Raw genomic sequence first — 17,186 nt, forward strand, 5'->3', positions numbered from 1 at the left:
CAGAAATAAGTCAAATAATTTGATTCGTAAGTTCCTTCTTCCTGAAACATGGAATATTTGTGATTTTTTTAGTGATGTGCAGACAGCAATGTAGAACCTAGGCAGTTCTATCACTGATGCACTTTAGTTTTAGTTTTAGGTGAAGTTATATTTGTAATGAAACAAATTTCCCATTAAGGAACTGAATAGATGTTGCCCTGGACTTCTGGAGTAGTAAGAGGACTCCCATCCAGGTCATTAATTTGCATCTGAACTGGGTCACTGAGAACAAACAACTGTTTGGTGACCTAAATCAAATAAAATAACTTCAATAAAGCCAGGAGGGGAAATGGAATAAATAACAGCATCTTTTCTCAGTTTTAGAGCCAACTTACCAATTACAATACAAAATTTATGTCAAGCCTAGGATTTATTATTAGAAAAGATCTTGAGAATGGTCTGAAGTCACAATGTTAGCAAATGTGATCTTTAATATTCTGTTTAATGATTTCAAAGATTAAAACACTCAAAGATTAAAACACTGAAGTTTCTATTCTGTGCTTTGCCTGTGTACATATGATACCCACATGCCAATTACATATCATCATCTGGTGAGTATTTCCATCTTCTTTTCAAACAGGAGGCATATGACAGAGTATTTTATAACAAGTGATATATTTAAGAATAAAAAGAGCTTCATGTAACTGGAGCCCATTATCAATTCTGAGCAATTAAGAGTAAGACATAAACTTTGAGAACAAGGTGGAAGCAGAGTGATAACTAGGGAGAAAAATCTAGTCAAAAAGGGACATGTCAAGCTAACTCCATAATGGACATAAATGCCACCACCCCTGTTGTAGCTCAAAGGGCACACCTAAGAAGAAAAAGCACACAGGGTTAGAGCACCAATGGAGAGAGACCACCTGTCACAAACACAATTGATAAAACAACTATCTACTTGGCCCATGGAGCAGCTATGACAAAGGACCATCTGATCCTCATGGCATTGTCTCACGGGACTCCTTTCCTTCACCATTAGGAATAAGAAGCCACCTAAACTACCTTCTCTTTCATTTATATAGCTAACACAGCCCTGCTGAGAGAACGTAATAGGGCACTGAGCCATACTGCATTTTAATTCCACATTTCACAAAGAGGTGAATGTCAGATATTTAAAACAGTTGAGCAAAAGTTTGAGAGCAAATCCAATTTAAATTGAAATGTTCTGCTTTGAGAAGTCGGTTTTTGAGGCATTTGTAAACCACTTAAAGGCATATTCTAAAATGGAATGGACTGCGCCATCTTATTAAAGCCAATGGGGATGCATATGAAGTCAGCAGTCATGGGCTTTTTTTTTTTTTTTTTAAGTCATGGGCTTTTTAACTATGCATTAATTGGCTGTGGGTTCTTTGACTTTTAATTAATTAAAATAGACAAATTTTCTATTTGCAAGAAAAACTTGAAATCATACAAACTGGGGGAACAATACAAACAAGCTGCTATTTATCTCATTAACAAATAAATATAAAACCTGATGTTGAAATCTGCAAGCACTATTATGACTGATTCTGATTTTATTATTTAAAACCTTTAACTTTTCATAACTTTTTTCACTCAAAAGTAAAAAAAGAAATCAGGAAAGGAAGGAAATATTTCCCTTTAGGTAAATTAACCAGACATAAGTAATATTCAAATGTCTGTGCCCTAGCCCCAGTATTAAAAGAGGCCTTTTTAGAGAAAGGCCTAATAATAATTAGAGAATTATTCCAGGCCAAAATTCTAGAGGTTTTATGAAGTACAACATTTTCACAAGACAGTCTGATTGGATCAGCTATGAAGAGATGAAATTAAGATAATATACATGAGTTGAATTATATTTTGCAAATTTAACAAAAAGTGGTATGTTCTTGTTTTGCTTTGGTTAACTTTTTACCTTGTATAAAGAACAATTAAAAATATTCTATTATGGGATGCCTGGGTGGCTCAGTCGGTTGAGTGTCTGCCTTTGGCCCAGGGTGTGATCCTGAAGACTCGGGATTGAGTCCCATGTGGGCTTTCCTGCAGGGAGCCTGCTTCTCTCTCTGCCTGTGTCTGCCTCTCTCTATGTGTCTCTCATGAATAGATAAATAATTTAAAAATATATTCTATTAAAACCAAGGTAAATTATCAAAAAATCTCCTAGGATTTTTCAGTTAAGCATAGACTCTGAAGAAATCTTTTTCTTTATAGGGACCATGTCAATGTATAGAGCAAAGTCTCAGAAATATTAGGGACAGGCAGTAATAGGTTTATCCTCCTGTTCAAAGACAGATGCTTCAGTGCAACAATTTGAGAAATACCAGGTTTGGCAATCTCTAAAATATCTTCCACCTCGAACATTCTGTGATTCTACTCTGTGATTATCATAATTTTTTATGCATGCTTAGTTCCACCCCAAGCAGAGGACTCTCTAGTCAGGTTCTAGGTGCCAAATACTTCTTTCATCCTCTAAGGAAATAAATAAAGGACCATCTCTATGAAAGAACTCCTGGGGTTTTTTTCCTTTTCCAATTCTAGTAATATGCTTTTCCTACCATATCCACTGGACTACAACCAATATGGAACTAATAGTAGTGCCCAACATATTAATTGTTCATTTTTTTATATTTGTATTATAGTTGAGTCTGTTTTATATTCCTATCGTTTTTTTCCTTTTTTAAACCACTCATGTCTGATATTCATCACTTCTAATGTTATACATACTTTTTAGAATTAAGATTTTTTTTTTTTTTTTTTTTTTACAAATAAGATACAAGTTTTATTGACCTTTTGGGAAATTAAGTTTCCAGACTTTTTAAAATCAAAAGACCCCACAAAAACAAAGGATACGGACGCATATGTTAATTCAATGACTTCTCTCCCTTGAGCCCTGGAACAGTGGCAGCAAAAACAATGAAGGCCATGGTGTGCACAGACACCAGGAACACTAGCCACATCCTAGGACTTCAGGGTCTTTGTTTTAGGACCGGGGTAATGGCCATGAGGTGAACATCCTGCTATCCCATTATGGCAACCTAAGGCAGGGACCCCTCCTCCCAACAGAAGCCAGTCCTTCTCCACTTGATCTTAGCCAAAAGGCTGAGAAGTGATAAGCCAGTTCCTCTCTTCGTGAGCCCAGTTTTGTTCTCAGTCCCTCCACACACAGTGATCAGAACCCCCAACATTAAAGGTGGCTTAAACAATAAAGCTTTTATTACCATATATTCCAGGGAAGTGTGAGACAGTTCTAGGGATGGATAAATCCACGACAGGTACCATGTGTAGTGTCAACTATGTCTGTAGAAATGATTAACCTTCTCTGGAAGCCCACAAGAGGAATCGTTCAGCTACTCTTGACCAGAGCTTGGTCACAGACATATTAAAATTTATTAAAATTTTATTGTGATCATCATGTTCAAGGCACTAAGCTTTTAACAGACTACATCATCCAGAACTTATAACCCTATGAGGTAGGCATTGTCACCCATTTTTTTTTCAGAATATGGGAATTGAGGCAAAGGAAAGGCATTTGCCAAGGTGAAAAGTTACTCAGTGTCCTTGGAACTGGGATTCAAGCCCAGGAACTTTCCCTCCAGAAACCACATTATTATCTTTCTTAATAGCCTCCCAATGAGAATATTGTCAGAAAGTCATAGTAAATTATTCTGGTAGCTTGACTTGGCTTGAAGTCTTTGTCAGATGTTAGGCCATTTCTATTTCTGGTCTCTTCAAGTTGGCTGGCCTTTTCTCTCTTTCCATGTTTAGAATCATCATCCTTTTTGATTTTGCTGCTATTCCAGAGAACTCAGAATGGTCTAAAGAAAACATTTTTCTCAGTTTTAGTTACTTCTTTAGTTCCAGAACTGTACTTCAGCTTCAGACTCAATTACCTGAATTTCTTATTCAGAAGCATTGATTCATTTGCTTAGTCATTCAACAAATTTTATGAGGGTCAGGCACTGGGTAAACTTCAGTGAATGAAGCAAGCCAAGTCTCTGCTCTCATATTTCTTATGTTTGGTGGGAATAGAGAACAATAAATAAATATACAGTATAACATATTAGGTACTGACAGATGCTGTGGATTAAGTAATGTATGGCAAAGAAGATAGGAAAGTCGGGGCCTCAGGAGATAGAGGTATATTATTGCCAAATTTATAAGGATGGTCTGGGAAAGCCTCTCTGATAAGGTAATATTTGAGCAGAGACATAAAAGAAATACAAATTTAAAAAATGTAATCATCTGGGCGAGAGAGGCATAACACCAAGAGTAAAGGACCAGATGCAAAAATAATTCCGGAGTGCTTCCCTAACAACAGGAATGTCTTTGGGCTGGACCTAAATGCGAAGAATGGGTTGATGGCTAAAATTGTTTGACTCACTTATAAGTCATTCTAGAATGGTATTTATAAACCATCTTCCAGAAAACTTATTTTAGACTATAGTAATATTTTTATACATTGTTTACCATTTTAGAGAATAAAAAACTTTTCTCATATATCATCTTCTCAAAACATCCTGTCACTGAGTGACGGGTCTGATTTGATTACTCTAGCAACTAACAAAGGGCCTGACACATAGAAGGTAGAAGGTACTCAGCGAATATATATTTAATTAATGAGTTGATTAATTAACTCAATGGCTAACTTTTAATTTTTCAACTTTATCATGTTCATTTTTATTGAAATTCAGTGATTGGATTATAGTGCAGTGAAGCTTCAGAGGCTGTGGAGGTGCACTCAGCCATTTGCCTCCACTCTAATACATTTAGTTTTTGTGTTGATTTACACTTTTTCTGCCTAACTCTTCCATTAAGTTCTTAGCATCTTTTCTTGTGGTCAGTTTCTCTAGGCTAATTTATCCAATCTACTATATTTTTGGAAAACAAATCACAAAGATTGTATACCTACATGTAAAATAAAGTGATTAAAAGTGAGAGCATGAAACCCTTCCTTAAAGAATAAGTTCAGTAGCTTTAATATTTGCTTCTGGGTACCTGTTCTATTTGCATCTGGGTACCTTTTCTGATCTCATAGGCATTTTTCTTATTTCTGCATTTACAATTAGGCTCCAGCAGACTAAAGTTGCTGAGCAAAATACACACTTATCCGTTTACTCCAGCTTTCATCCAAAAAAAAAAAAATCATAAAGCATTTCAGTCCATTCCAAAAAGGATCTATAATCTGATCTAAAACTACACTAGGAGATTTTTCATTGAACCAAACTTGACCTTATTACCTGAAGCACCCAGAGGTCTGTCTGAGCCCCATTTATCCCTCACTGAAGCAAGAGCTTCTGTCCAGTGTTGATGACCCATCCAGTTTGTGCAACATGATTAGAAAAATCCCTTGGAATGGGACACTTATAATGTGTTCTCTCCATGAAAGCCATCACTTCTATTTACCGTTCAGTTGTCCTATGTAATTTCCCAATCAAATGTTATTCTCTTCTCCTCTGGCTGAGAATTATTGAGGTATTACCATTCATTCATTTTTTTCCATTTTTCAACAAATAGCTATTGGGAGCCTACTGTGTGCCAAGCACTGCTTTCAACACCACAGATCAAGTATTGTAAAAATAGAAATTATATCTACTCTATTAGAATGCCTCTCTTTGAATGGAGGAGAGCTAAATGAATAGTTATAAATAAATACACACCAATAGAAATAGTAATGAGTCCTATAAAGAGAAGAACAAACCAAGAGTAAGAAAAATAGGAAGCACAAAAGCAAAAAAAAAAAAATTTTAATGTATCTGTAAAAATCACTCAAAAAAGCACAAAATAAAAGGCTATAAAATATGATATCAAGGATCTGAAATGTAGAGGAAAGAAGGGTAAAGAATGAGTTCAAAATAAATAAACAATAGCTTAACATAGACTGCTATATGTAGAAGATATTATACAAAACAATGCAAAAAATAAAGAGAAAAAATTTCAAGTATATCACAAAATACAACCAGCAAACCTTGAAAAATGAGAAGAAAGAATCAGAAAAAAACTGAAAAAACAAAACAAGTAACAAAATGGAAATAAATACACATCTATTAATAATTATGTTGGATGTAATTGGACTAAACAATCAAAAGACATAAGGTGTCAGGATAAAATAACAAGACTCATCTATATGCTGCCTATAAGAGACACATTTCAGACCTAAAGACACCGGCAGATTGAAAGTGAGGGGATGAAGAAACATTTATCATGTAAATTATTGATAATAAATTAATTGATAATAATACAATAATAGTAGGGGACTTTAATACCCCACCTACATTGATGGACAGATCATCTAAACAGAAAATAAACAAGGAAACAATGCCTTTGAATGACACATTGGATTAGATGGATTTTACATTTATTCAGATGATTCCATCTTAAAACAGCGAAAACACAATCTTTTCAAATGTACACGGAACATCCCCCAGAATAGATCCCTTATTAGATTACAAACACACCTCAATAAATACAGAGGGACTGAAGTCATTCCATGCATCTTTACTGATCACAAAACTATGAAACTAGAAGTCAACCACAAGGAAAGATTCAGGAAGACCATAAATATATAGATGTTAAAAAACATGCTAATAAACAATAAATGGTCAACCAAGAAATCAAAGAGTACATGAAAATGAAAATACAGCAGTCCAAAGCCTATGGGATGCCGCAAGGGCAATCATAAAAGGAAAATATATAGCAATCCAGGCCTACCTCAAGAAGCAAGAAAAACCTCATATGAACAACCTAAACATACACCTAAAGATGATAGAAAAGAACAACAGAGTCTAAAGCCAGCAGGGGGACAAATAAAGATTAGGGCAGAAATAAATGACATAGAAACTAAAAAAGAACAAAAAAACAAAACAAACAAACAAAAGAAACAGAACAGATCAATGAAACCAGGAGCTGGTTCTTTGAAAAAATTAACCAAATTTGTAAACATCTACCCAGACCTATCAAGAACAGAGAAAGGATCCAAATAGATAAAATCATTATGAGAGAAGAGAAATTACAACCAATACCACACATACAAATAATTTTAAGAGAATATTATGAAAAACTATATGCCAACAAATGGGACAGCCTGGAAAAAATGGATAAATTTCTAGAAACTTATAAATTACCAAAACTGAAAGAGGAAGAAATAGAAAACTGGAACAGACAAATGCTACCAAAAAAATTGAATAAATAATCAAAAAACTCCCAACAAACAAAAGTCTTCATAGGTGAATCCTACCAAACATTGAAAGAAGAATTAATACCTGTTCTTTGCAAAATATTCCAAAAAATATAAAAGGAAGGAAAACTTCCAAATTCATTCTATGAGTCTTACATTGCCCTGATACCAAAATCAGATGAAGACACCAATAAAAAATAACTACAGGTCAATATCCCTGATGAACATAGATGCAAAGAACTGATTCAACTCAATACCCCAAAATAATAATTCAATTAAACAAAAAATAATCCAATTAAAATGGGCAGAAGACATGACAGACATTTCTCCAAAAAACATCCAGATGGCCAACAGGCATATGAAAAGATGCTCAAGATCACTCATCAGGGAAATGCAAATCAAAACTACAGTGATATCACCTCACACTTGTCAGAATGACTAAAATCAAAAACAAAAGAAACAAGTGTTGGCAAGGATGTGGAGAAAGAGGAACCTTCTTGTACTGTTAGTGGAAATGCAAACTGGTGCAGCCACTGTGGAAACCAGTATGGAAGTTCCTCAAAAAGTTAAAAATAGAACTACCCTATAACCATCAATTGCACTATTGCATATTGACCACAAAAACACTAGTTCAAAGGGATACACGGATCCTGCTATGTTTATAGCAGCATTATTTACAATAGTCAAATTATGAAAGCAGCCCGTGTCCATCAACCGATGAATGGATAAAGATGTGGTACACACACACACACACACACACACATATACACACATACACACACGAATATTACTCAGCCATAAAAAAGAATGAAATCTTGCCATTTGCAACAATGTGTTTAGAGCTAGAGGGTACTATGCTAAGCGAAATAAGACAGTCAGAGAAAGATAAATACCATATGATTTCACTCATTATATATGGAGTTTAAGAAACAAAACAAATGAACAAAGGGGAAAAAAGAGAAGGACAGGCAAACCAAGAAACAGAGTCTTAACCTTAACAGACTGATGGTTACCAGAGGGGAGATTGGTGGGGAGATAGGTGAAACAGGTGATGGAGATTAAGGAGTGCACTTGTTGTGATGAGCATGGATGCTATATGGAAGTGTTGATCACTATATTGTACACTTGAAACTAATATTACACTGTATGTAACTATACTGGAATTCAAATTTAAAAATTAAAAAAAAAGAACATGCTACTTAAGAGGTTTCCAACATACCTCTCTGCAGCCATTGGAGGAAATCTAATTTACTCTGAGGTAATAGTATGTGAGTTGAGATGCCTCAGTCCTCTCATATGGAATCCTACACCTCTGCTTCCTTTTCTGCTTTGCTGCTAAAAGCAAGTATTTTAAATTATTAAGGTGTTAAAATTATGTTTATTACAACACATAAAAACATTTTTCTGTATAACTGAATGAGTGAGATATAACTTATAGTTTCCTAAAGATACTATATTGTAAGAAACTGTGAACTACTTTTATGTTTCTTTTTTTAAAAAAGTACATTAGTATTTTGACTATTTAGGTATATCAACCATAAGCTAGAGTATGCATAACAATTTCAAGTGAATACTTACAATAGTGCTTAATTGTTCTCTATTTTCCCACTCATATATCATTTGCCAGCTTCATGTCAACAAATATTCTAGCAAAACCATCTCTTATCTGTATAATTTAGAGGTTATGTATAATGTATGCTCTGGACCAGTTTAAATATGTAACAGAAATAATTTAAGATTACTATATACCTGTTTTCTCCTTGCTTTCACACAAACCTTTGTCTTTATTACCAAAATACAAACAATAAATTATGTCAATGTTGAGTTGGAGAATGAAGAATTCACTAAGGTCACTTAGAAAAGAATACAAAGCCCTGTAAAAGTTACTATAATACAGCTGCTTTTATCATCTTCCTCTTTTCCTTAAAATCCCCAGTGCTGATTAGACAACCCACGAAGTACTAAGTCCCAATTTGAAAATACCATTTGAAATTTTAGGCATATGCTTGATTTTACTCCAAATTGGTAACAGTGAGAAAAGAAGGTGGAATTCTGTGATAGGATGATAAGGAGTGTCTAAGGTTCAGGGAAAGGGACAAATGATTCCATTCACAGAGCTAAAACGCCACTTCTATGTGCTAGAAAAGGTTTTAGGGCCATATATCCATTTTCTCATTTGATCTGTATATTAAATCCACAAGCAGTATATTGTTATCATTATCCCAGAGGAGGAAACTGATTTGGAGAAGTTCAGTGCCTTGGCCAGGCTTATACAGCAGTCAAATGGCAGAGTCATTTAGTCACCCTCATTCCAAATCAGCTGTTCATTCATCATGCCGCGTTAGTGAGACCACACTCAAGGTCTGAGCATTCAGCATATGGTAGCCATGGCTTAAGGTAAGGTCAACAATAAGCAAGATAATCTCTAACACACCTCCCTATAATTAGCAAATTCCTGGGTGAAAGTTCCCTATCCATTTTCCCAAATGTGATAAGGCTCATGTAAATCGTGGAAAACACACTCCAACCTTTGGTATTTATATTTTAAATTAGCAGGATAAACATAATTTCCCCCTTTTTGTGTGTAGGCTTTAAATTTAGAATATGAACAACTAAAAACTGAGTGATTGTTTTACTGTCAGGAATGTTATTGTCAGGTAGTAGGCTCCAAGTCTATAGGTTTTTTTTTGTCAAAAGAGAGTTTAAATACTGTTACCAAAAGTGGCCAAATCTGATGTATTCCACTAGCTTCTTACAGGCAATTGCCTGACTTTTCTTATTTCCCACCCCAGTGTCATTGTGTAGGCAAGTCAAATAGTATAGTTGGCCCTGGCCTTATTGTTCATTGTTTTCCTCTAAACCTGTCTTCCCCCTAATGCAAGATGGCTTCACTCTAATATTCCGCCCAGTTAACTGTTTTCAGCAAATTTTAGTGTTTTCCTGGTCTGGGAACAGGTCCTATAATAGAGAACCTTCCTAGTTCTGAACCTGGTGAGGAGACTGAGGTGACAGCTATGAACCTTCCAGCCTTTCAGCATCCCGCAGTCCACCTCCACACCAGCTGGACTGATGGACTGCTCTTTACTATGTATGCCACTGGGTAAATATTCCTAGTTGGGTTGACCATTCACTGACCAACCTAGTCTTCCCATCCCCCTCATACCTTTAGGTTTTAGAATGTAGGAGGGACAACCAGTTAATGAAAATGATGCAAAGAGCCACCTCTTATTCCCTTCTGGTGGAGTTTGTCACATGGTACGCCAATGATTAACAGTGTTCAATGTGAGTATTCTTGCTGTTTCTGTGGGCAATAGAAGCAGTGAGCTTTGAAATCCAAAATCCTGCCTCGAATCACTTCCTCAGCACTTAACTGGCTGTGTGACTAGGGGAAAGTCACTTAAACTATGTAAATCAGGTCTCTTGTGTCTGAAGTGGGAATAATGATCTTTTACATTAAATAACTCTGATGCCAGAGTGTTGCATGTTTCTATAGAGATAGGTATGTAATTAGATACAAGATCTTACAATTAGCTGCCCAATTGGTTTCATTTACTTAGCAGATACAGATACATTATGTATATTCATAACTAGTATTTGGCTGATTAAGAAAATATTGACTCTAAAAATTCTGTGCTGAAATACTATTTTTGCCTGCTGCTGCTGAAAAACCATACCCAGCACTAAAATTTCTTCCCAAGCTTTAATTTGGCTCACCGACTCCTTTAGTTACCTTATAAAAAATAAAACAGGTCAAAATAATCATCTGGGAAACAGATAAAATACATAAACTTAGTTCACGTTCCCTCAAAGAATGTCACACATGTGATGAATACTAACATATAAAACATTTTTGCAGTTATATTTGAATTTTGTCTCCAATTTACTTTAATTGATATGTTCATTCTGTTAAAGAAAGTTGGAGAAAATCCAGAGATATATAAAAGCTCCCATTTTGCTCAGTTCTCAGAGCTCGATTTCTTTAAATTAGATCTCCTTGGCCTTTAACTAGATCTCTAAATGCTTGCAAGTGGTTTTGGCTTTGTAGAATGAAGACCCAAAAACTAAGTGGGGTAGTACAGATTCAATATTTGAAAAAATCATTTTGGAAATAGTCAAATTTTCATGTTAAACTATATTCCTGGTTCAACTGTTATAATTTTAACTGGATTTTATATTCTTTTTTAATACTTCCATAAGCATTTCAAATTTACTGAAAAATTGTTTGCCAAAGGATAAGCAGAATTATTCTTATCTTCTTATTGCCTGCAGAAATGGCTACTTCACTGCTATATAAATATGTATTGATACATAGAGCAGTATTTATATTATATAAAAATGTAAATAACCTAAATGTACAACAGGAAGATCAAATGATTAAATCAATTATAGGGCACCAATCTGATGCAGTATTCTGCTCCCATTAACAAGTCTTGGAAGGTTAATGTGACAGGAGAAAGCTCTTAACATGCTATTAAATGACAAAGCAAAATTTGAAATTCTGCATTTTTAGTAATTATTGTTATAGTTCTAATTTTTGATTTATGGCTCTAATTTCACTTACCTGTACATCTATATATCTGCATATATTTTAGTAGTTATTGGTAAAGATGGGAAAGAATTCCATCATAATATTAACTTTTCCTATGAGGTGGATTTATTAGTGATTTTGACTTTTTCACTAGAAATAATGACGTATTATTTTAAAAATAATTATTGATGCATGGAACAGCTAAAAATAAAAATAAAATAACTGATTTTATTGATAAAAATAAAATAATTGATGATTCCTAACAGTAGAAATCTATGTTCTTAGAGTTCTTGGTCTGGAGGTACCTAAATGGTACCTCTGCAGATGATTATGATTCTTTACCTTCTTCTCCATGACCAAAATACTCTGCACATCATAGAGGGTTTGCTTGTCCAAAATGCATGTGGCTTTCTGAATTTGGTATTAGAACATTGATTTGGCTTATTATGATTAGATTTTTAGATATCACGCCATTTTGACATGTTGCACATAAAGAGTAAAGCAAAGGATCATTTATATCATTTTTGTAATATTTTATTTATAGTAATAATAGACTATCTTAACTTTAAATAGACTAGTGCTGAATAAAATCTTTCTAGCAATGAGGAGTTTAATGAAAATGACAATCTAAGAATATTGCTGGGTGCTCTAGCTTCTAGTACAAAAGCATATTTTGAAAAGATAGAAGTAATGGATGAATATATAATATTGTTCCCATATATACACCCAAAATCTGGTCCATGAAAGTAGATGATAGATAGATAGATAGATAGATAGATAGATAGATAGATAAAATACATACATATAAAGATTAAAAATATTACTGTTTATCTTAAATATATAAAATATCTAGAAATAAATTTCCCTCTTCACCATATATAGGAATAATTTTAGTATCTACCATCTATCTGTTTCAATATATCTTTTATGTGTTTTATTGTTTGTTTCTAGAATTTCAAATAAATGTATAAAATGTGAACTCAAACCTGCACAATCAGTGCTACTTCAAAAATTTGAATCAATGTATTCTAGTTGATTTAGAGATTAGTTCCCAAGTACATTATTTAGCTTCTAAGGCCTATGAACAGGACAGGCTTATTTGTTTGTTCTTATCAAGTAAGTTTTAAAAGACAGAGTCACAAAGCAAAGTTCAAGTTTAATTGAACATTTTATTTTCAAAAGACAAAAAACTTCTAACTTTAAAGCATTGAACATAGAAGAAATTATTTTAAAATGGATTTCAAATCTATATTTTAACCATTGAATAAAGTGAGTAGGCTGAATAAATGAATAAGATAGATAAAGAAGAAGATAAGATATAAGGGGAAGGAACAATAGGAAGAGCCAGCTAGAATGTTTAACAGGGAGAAGAAATGAAAAAGTAGAAGGAGGGAGGGAAGGCTGGAGGACACTGAGGGTAAATAAAACGAGAAAAACAACTTTAACTAAATGAGACAGATAGATGATATAATGGTCAGTAATATATAATATATACATATATAGGGGCGCCTGGGTGGCTCAGTCAGTTCAGTGTCCAACTCTTGATTTCTCTCCCTCTCCCTCTGCCCCTCCCCCCCAGTCATGTGCATGCTCTCTCTCTAAAATAAATAAATCTTTAAAATTTATATAACTACTGATATTATATCAACACCTAATATTTTATGCCACTTTTAAAAAAATACTTATCAAGCACTCCTGCAAATATTGGCTCTTTTATAATCCTCATCACAACTCTAGGACTTAGACAACTGTCTCGACTTTAACAAATGAAGGGAAAAGTTCAGAGAATATTAATTGTTTAACATCACTGACAATTAACAACAACGATATTAATATGAGTGATAGTAGCAGCAGCAATATTAGAGGATCAGGAACTAATATTGTTGAACACCTATCATGTGCCTATTCACTGTGCCAAGAGTATAAAAAAGCATGTCACCCTCGCAACAGTGCTTTGAGATAATTAATATTTATTTTTTAAACATTTTATTTGTTCATGTTCTTCAAAAGGGGATATCGTTATAAGTTTCTTTTATTTAGAGAGAGGCAGAGACATAGGCAGAGGGAGAAGCAGGCTCACTGCAGAGAGCCCGATACTAGACTTGATTCCAGGACACTGGGATCACTTTAGTAGGTGATAGGATAAATAAGTTATATAAGTTATATCTGTTTATCTTCCAAAAAAAGATTGAGACCTTGAAGGAATGAGACCAGGCTTTCAGGTGTCAGCTAAGCTACCGGAAAAAGAAGATCCTATTGTGGGCCCAGCTGAATAGGCGGGGGATGGGGGAAAGAGTACCTAATATGGAATCAGGCAATCATATCCTTCATCTATGATTTACCACTAATTTTATCTGTGAAAATGAGCAAGCCATCACTCCTCAGTTTCCTTGTGTGTAAAAGAATGTTCACTAAGATCCTTTACAAATCTAACATCTGGTGTTACTTTCTGGCTAGTTGAAATGGGTACTCAACTACAGTAGTCTGTGTAGGGAGGGTGGCAGGGAGAGAAGGAATATAAGAATAGGAATTTAAATAAGAATGAGAAAAAAAAGAAGTCTATTAAAAATTCATAGCATAGTGGCACCTGGGTGGCTCAGTGGTTGACCATCTGCCTTTGGCTCAGGTCCTGGTACTGGGGCCCTGGGATCAAGTCCTGCATCGGGCTCCCCCCAGGGAGCCTGCTTCTCCCTCTGCCTATGTCTCTGCCTCTATCTCTGTGTCTCTGATGAATAAATAAAATCTTTTTTTAAAAAAAAGTCATAGCATAGTAAATATAAGATGTAATATTTAAAACTCCGTTTTAAGAGTTTTACTGTCAGAAGTAGGGGGTTTTGTTTGTTTTTTTTAATGAAGGGCCAAATTAGAAATTTATTTTATCATGATATCCCCTTTTGAAGAACAATCACTATCTTCTGGGAATCTAAGACCTAAAGATTGAAAAGTCTTAGATTTTGAAGACCAAAGACATATCTGAGAAATAAAAATGTTTCTTTCAACATATGTTCTTGCATAGTTTCACTTAAAGAGTGTCCTTCTTTTGACAATTGGTGATCCATGTCCCTGAGAAGTGAAAGGCGATATATTTTATGTATTAGACAATAGTTCCTTTAATACATGCAGAATAAACTTTACATATAACTTCTTTTTTCTAGCTGACACTTTTTGGTGATTTATTGCAAGCTAAAGGATAAATATGTGTATATGTTTATGTAATCTTGAAAGCATCTCTCTAGTTGTAAAGTGATAAAGACACTACTTTCCATCATTTAATTCTCTCATATACAAAGGAGTAGTTTTACCCTTTGAATGAAAAAGGAAGATATCTTTTAAAACTTCTCAATGCCATTCTCTAACCTGATACTTGTTGGTTTGTTTTTTTTTTTTTTAACTGTGTATTTCAGGCTCTGCTTGACACTCAGAATCTTTTGCGTGCACAAATCACAAATTTTACATTCAACCTGGGATTTTCAGGAAAATTTTACCATACAGGTAAGAAAAAAGAGGTTATTCTTATAAGGCCTCTCTGACCACTCTTTTTAAAAATTGTGACCCCCCTTCCCACATTCCATGTCTCTCTCCATTTTTATTTTCTTCATATTATTCAATTCCACTTAATATATCATTTTTTAACTTTTACAAAATGTTGATGGTTTTAAAGTTTATTCACCATGTTATAATAGCCTAATGGCCTTCCTTTTCTACTGAACTATAATTTACATAAATAAAAGTGCGTAAGTAATAAGTGTAGTGCTCAGTGAATTTTCACAAACCAGCATGCAAATCAAGAGAGAGAACACTATCAGAATCCTCCCCTTCGCCCACCTGTGTACTTCTTCACAGTCACTAGCCTCCCTCAAAGAAATCCACTATCCTGACTTCTAATATTACAAACTAGTTTGCATGGCTTTGAGACGTGTGTAAAAAGAAATCATACAGTATGGACTCTTCTATAGTCAGCTTGTTTTGTTCAACATTATTCTAGTTTTACAGATATTACTGTGTATAGCTGTAATTATTTTATTTTCATTACTTTATAGCATTTCATTGTTTGAATATACCAAAATTCCTTTCCAATATAAATGGTTGGATTTTTCCTAGTCTTTAGCTTTTTTTGAATAATCATGTTAAGAAAATTTTTGTACCTATCCTTCAGAGGACATAAGTATTCTTTCCTTCTGATTGCAATTGAAGTAGGATTTTTAGTAAATTTACACGTAAATTTTAGAATTTACATGTATTGGTAAATTCTAACTATATCACAGAATTAACAATGTGAAGAGCAATGCTATATTGAATTAGTAAATGATCTTATTTCTAAATTCCAAATTTGGTCAATGAATGATAGTTAAGGGCCTTGAACTTGGAATTGTTTAATCTGGGTTAGAGTTTATAGGTAGGAGAATAAAACTTGACCATGTTGTGTTGTGAAAGATAATCACTATAAAATACTAAGAATAATTAAAAGCTTTCTTTCCAAATATAATAGAAACATAATAAAATACTGATGGCAACTGAACTTTTTGTCCAGTGCTGAATGCTAAAGAATGACTCTGGCCAGTTGCTCTTTCCTTGTTTCTGAAAGATTTCTCCTCTTTCTTTTCTTGGGCACTTCCCACAATTCACAATAAACATCCCCAGTAAGAAACTAGGTCTGTCCCAACCTTATCAGTGACTTGGCAAGGTCACTTTCCAAATACCAATTTCCTTCTTTAAAGAATAGAGTTATCAGGGGCTCTTATGTCATAGGTAAGGTTAGTGAGAATTAAATGAGATGATGCTTATAAGACAGTTAATGCTTGACAAAAAGGTAGAGTCTCTAATCAATGATGATTTTCAATGTCATGGTAGGAAAAGCAGAAGATAAAATACTGAAGAGACACAAGCTATTTAAATAGATACATAATAAAATAATAATTTGCAATAACTTTGTAAGATTTCAGCATAATTTTTTAACAAATTAAGAAATAACACTTAAAATTGAGGAATTTGACTTCTAGTTCTCTCTTCCTCCAGTTCTAACAAAGGTGGGCAAAATCAGAAAAGAAAAGAGCCCAAGACATCCAACCACAGCAATGTTTCAACTGCTTTTTATCATAATTTTTAAAGTAATAAGCAATAGATACTTGTTCTCAATATAATTAATTCTGATGTAAAACATTCTCAAAGTAGGATTAAATTAGATCAGATGAGAAAGAGTTATTTAAAGAGGGGGAGGCATACATTTATGCTTACTATGAATTCATATAAATCTACTAGAGGGCAAATATCATTTGTCTAATTTCTTCATGATTCAAATGTATGAATATTTGAATAGCAGATTTCACCATGATATTCGGGAAAGGACAACAAATGCCTGAGCTATCCTTCCAAAGCTACCTTTCCACTATCCTGATAAAGAAACTTAGGGTAAAGTCAACTAGAAAAATGAACAAAGGAGAGATGAGAATAAAGATTCAGGGAAAGATAAGAGTTATAGGGGACAGG

The 17,186-nt window shown here is 34.1% G+C and overlaps 1 protein-coding gene and 1 long non-coding RNA gene across 22 annotated transcripts in view; one reads left to right on the top strand and one right to left on the bottom strand.

Annotated features, from left to right (window-relative positions):
- Positions 1 to 17,186, top strand: part of LOC140623662 (bifunctional heparan sulfate N-deacetylase/N-sulfotransferase 3) — a 172,737-nt gene that overhangs the window by 40,716 nt on the left and 114,835 nt on the right. For both annotated transcript variants that reach the window (XM_072810139.1, XM_072810140.1), the window contains one exon: positions 15,104 to 15,191. In XM_072810139.1, coding sequence (XP_072666240.1) covers positions 15,104 to 15,191 — 88 coding nt within the window. The remainder of the gene's footprint in view (positions 1 to 15,103; positions 15,192 to 17,186) is intronic.
- The window catches only part of LOC140623665 (uncharacterized), a 155,079-nt gene that overhangs the window by 4,684 nt on the left and 133,209 nt on the right, over positions 1 to 17,186 (bottom strand). For 15 of the 20 annotated variants that reach the window (XR_012023226.1, XR_012023220.1, XR_012023218.1 and 12 more), the window contains 3 exons: positions 10,335 to 10,472; positions 8,391 to 8,506; positions 3,182 to 3,812 (listed from right to left, as the gene is read on the bottom strand). This is a non-coding gene — a long non-coding RNA (uncharacterized lncRNA). Of the gene's footprint in view, positions 1 to 3,181; positions 3,813 to 8,390; positions 8,507 to 10,334; positions 10,473 to 17,186 lie in introns of those variants that run through there. The other 5 variants (XR_012023210.1, XR_012023208.1, XR_012023207.1 and 2 more) reach the window with 4 other exon arrangements.

The sequence above is a fragment of the Canis lupus genome, chromosome 33 (genome assembly GCF_048164855.1).
Source record: "Canis lupus baileyi chromosome 33, mCanLup2.hap1, whole genome shotgun sequence".
In the NCBI taxonomy this organism is placed as follows: domain Eukaryota; kingdom Metazoa; phylum Chordata; class Mammalia; order Carnivora; family Canidae; genus Canis; species Canis lupus.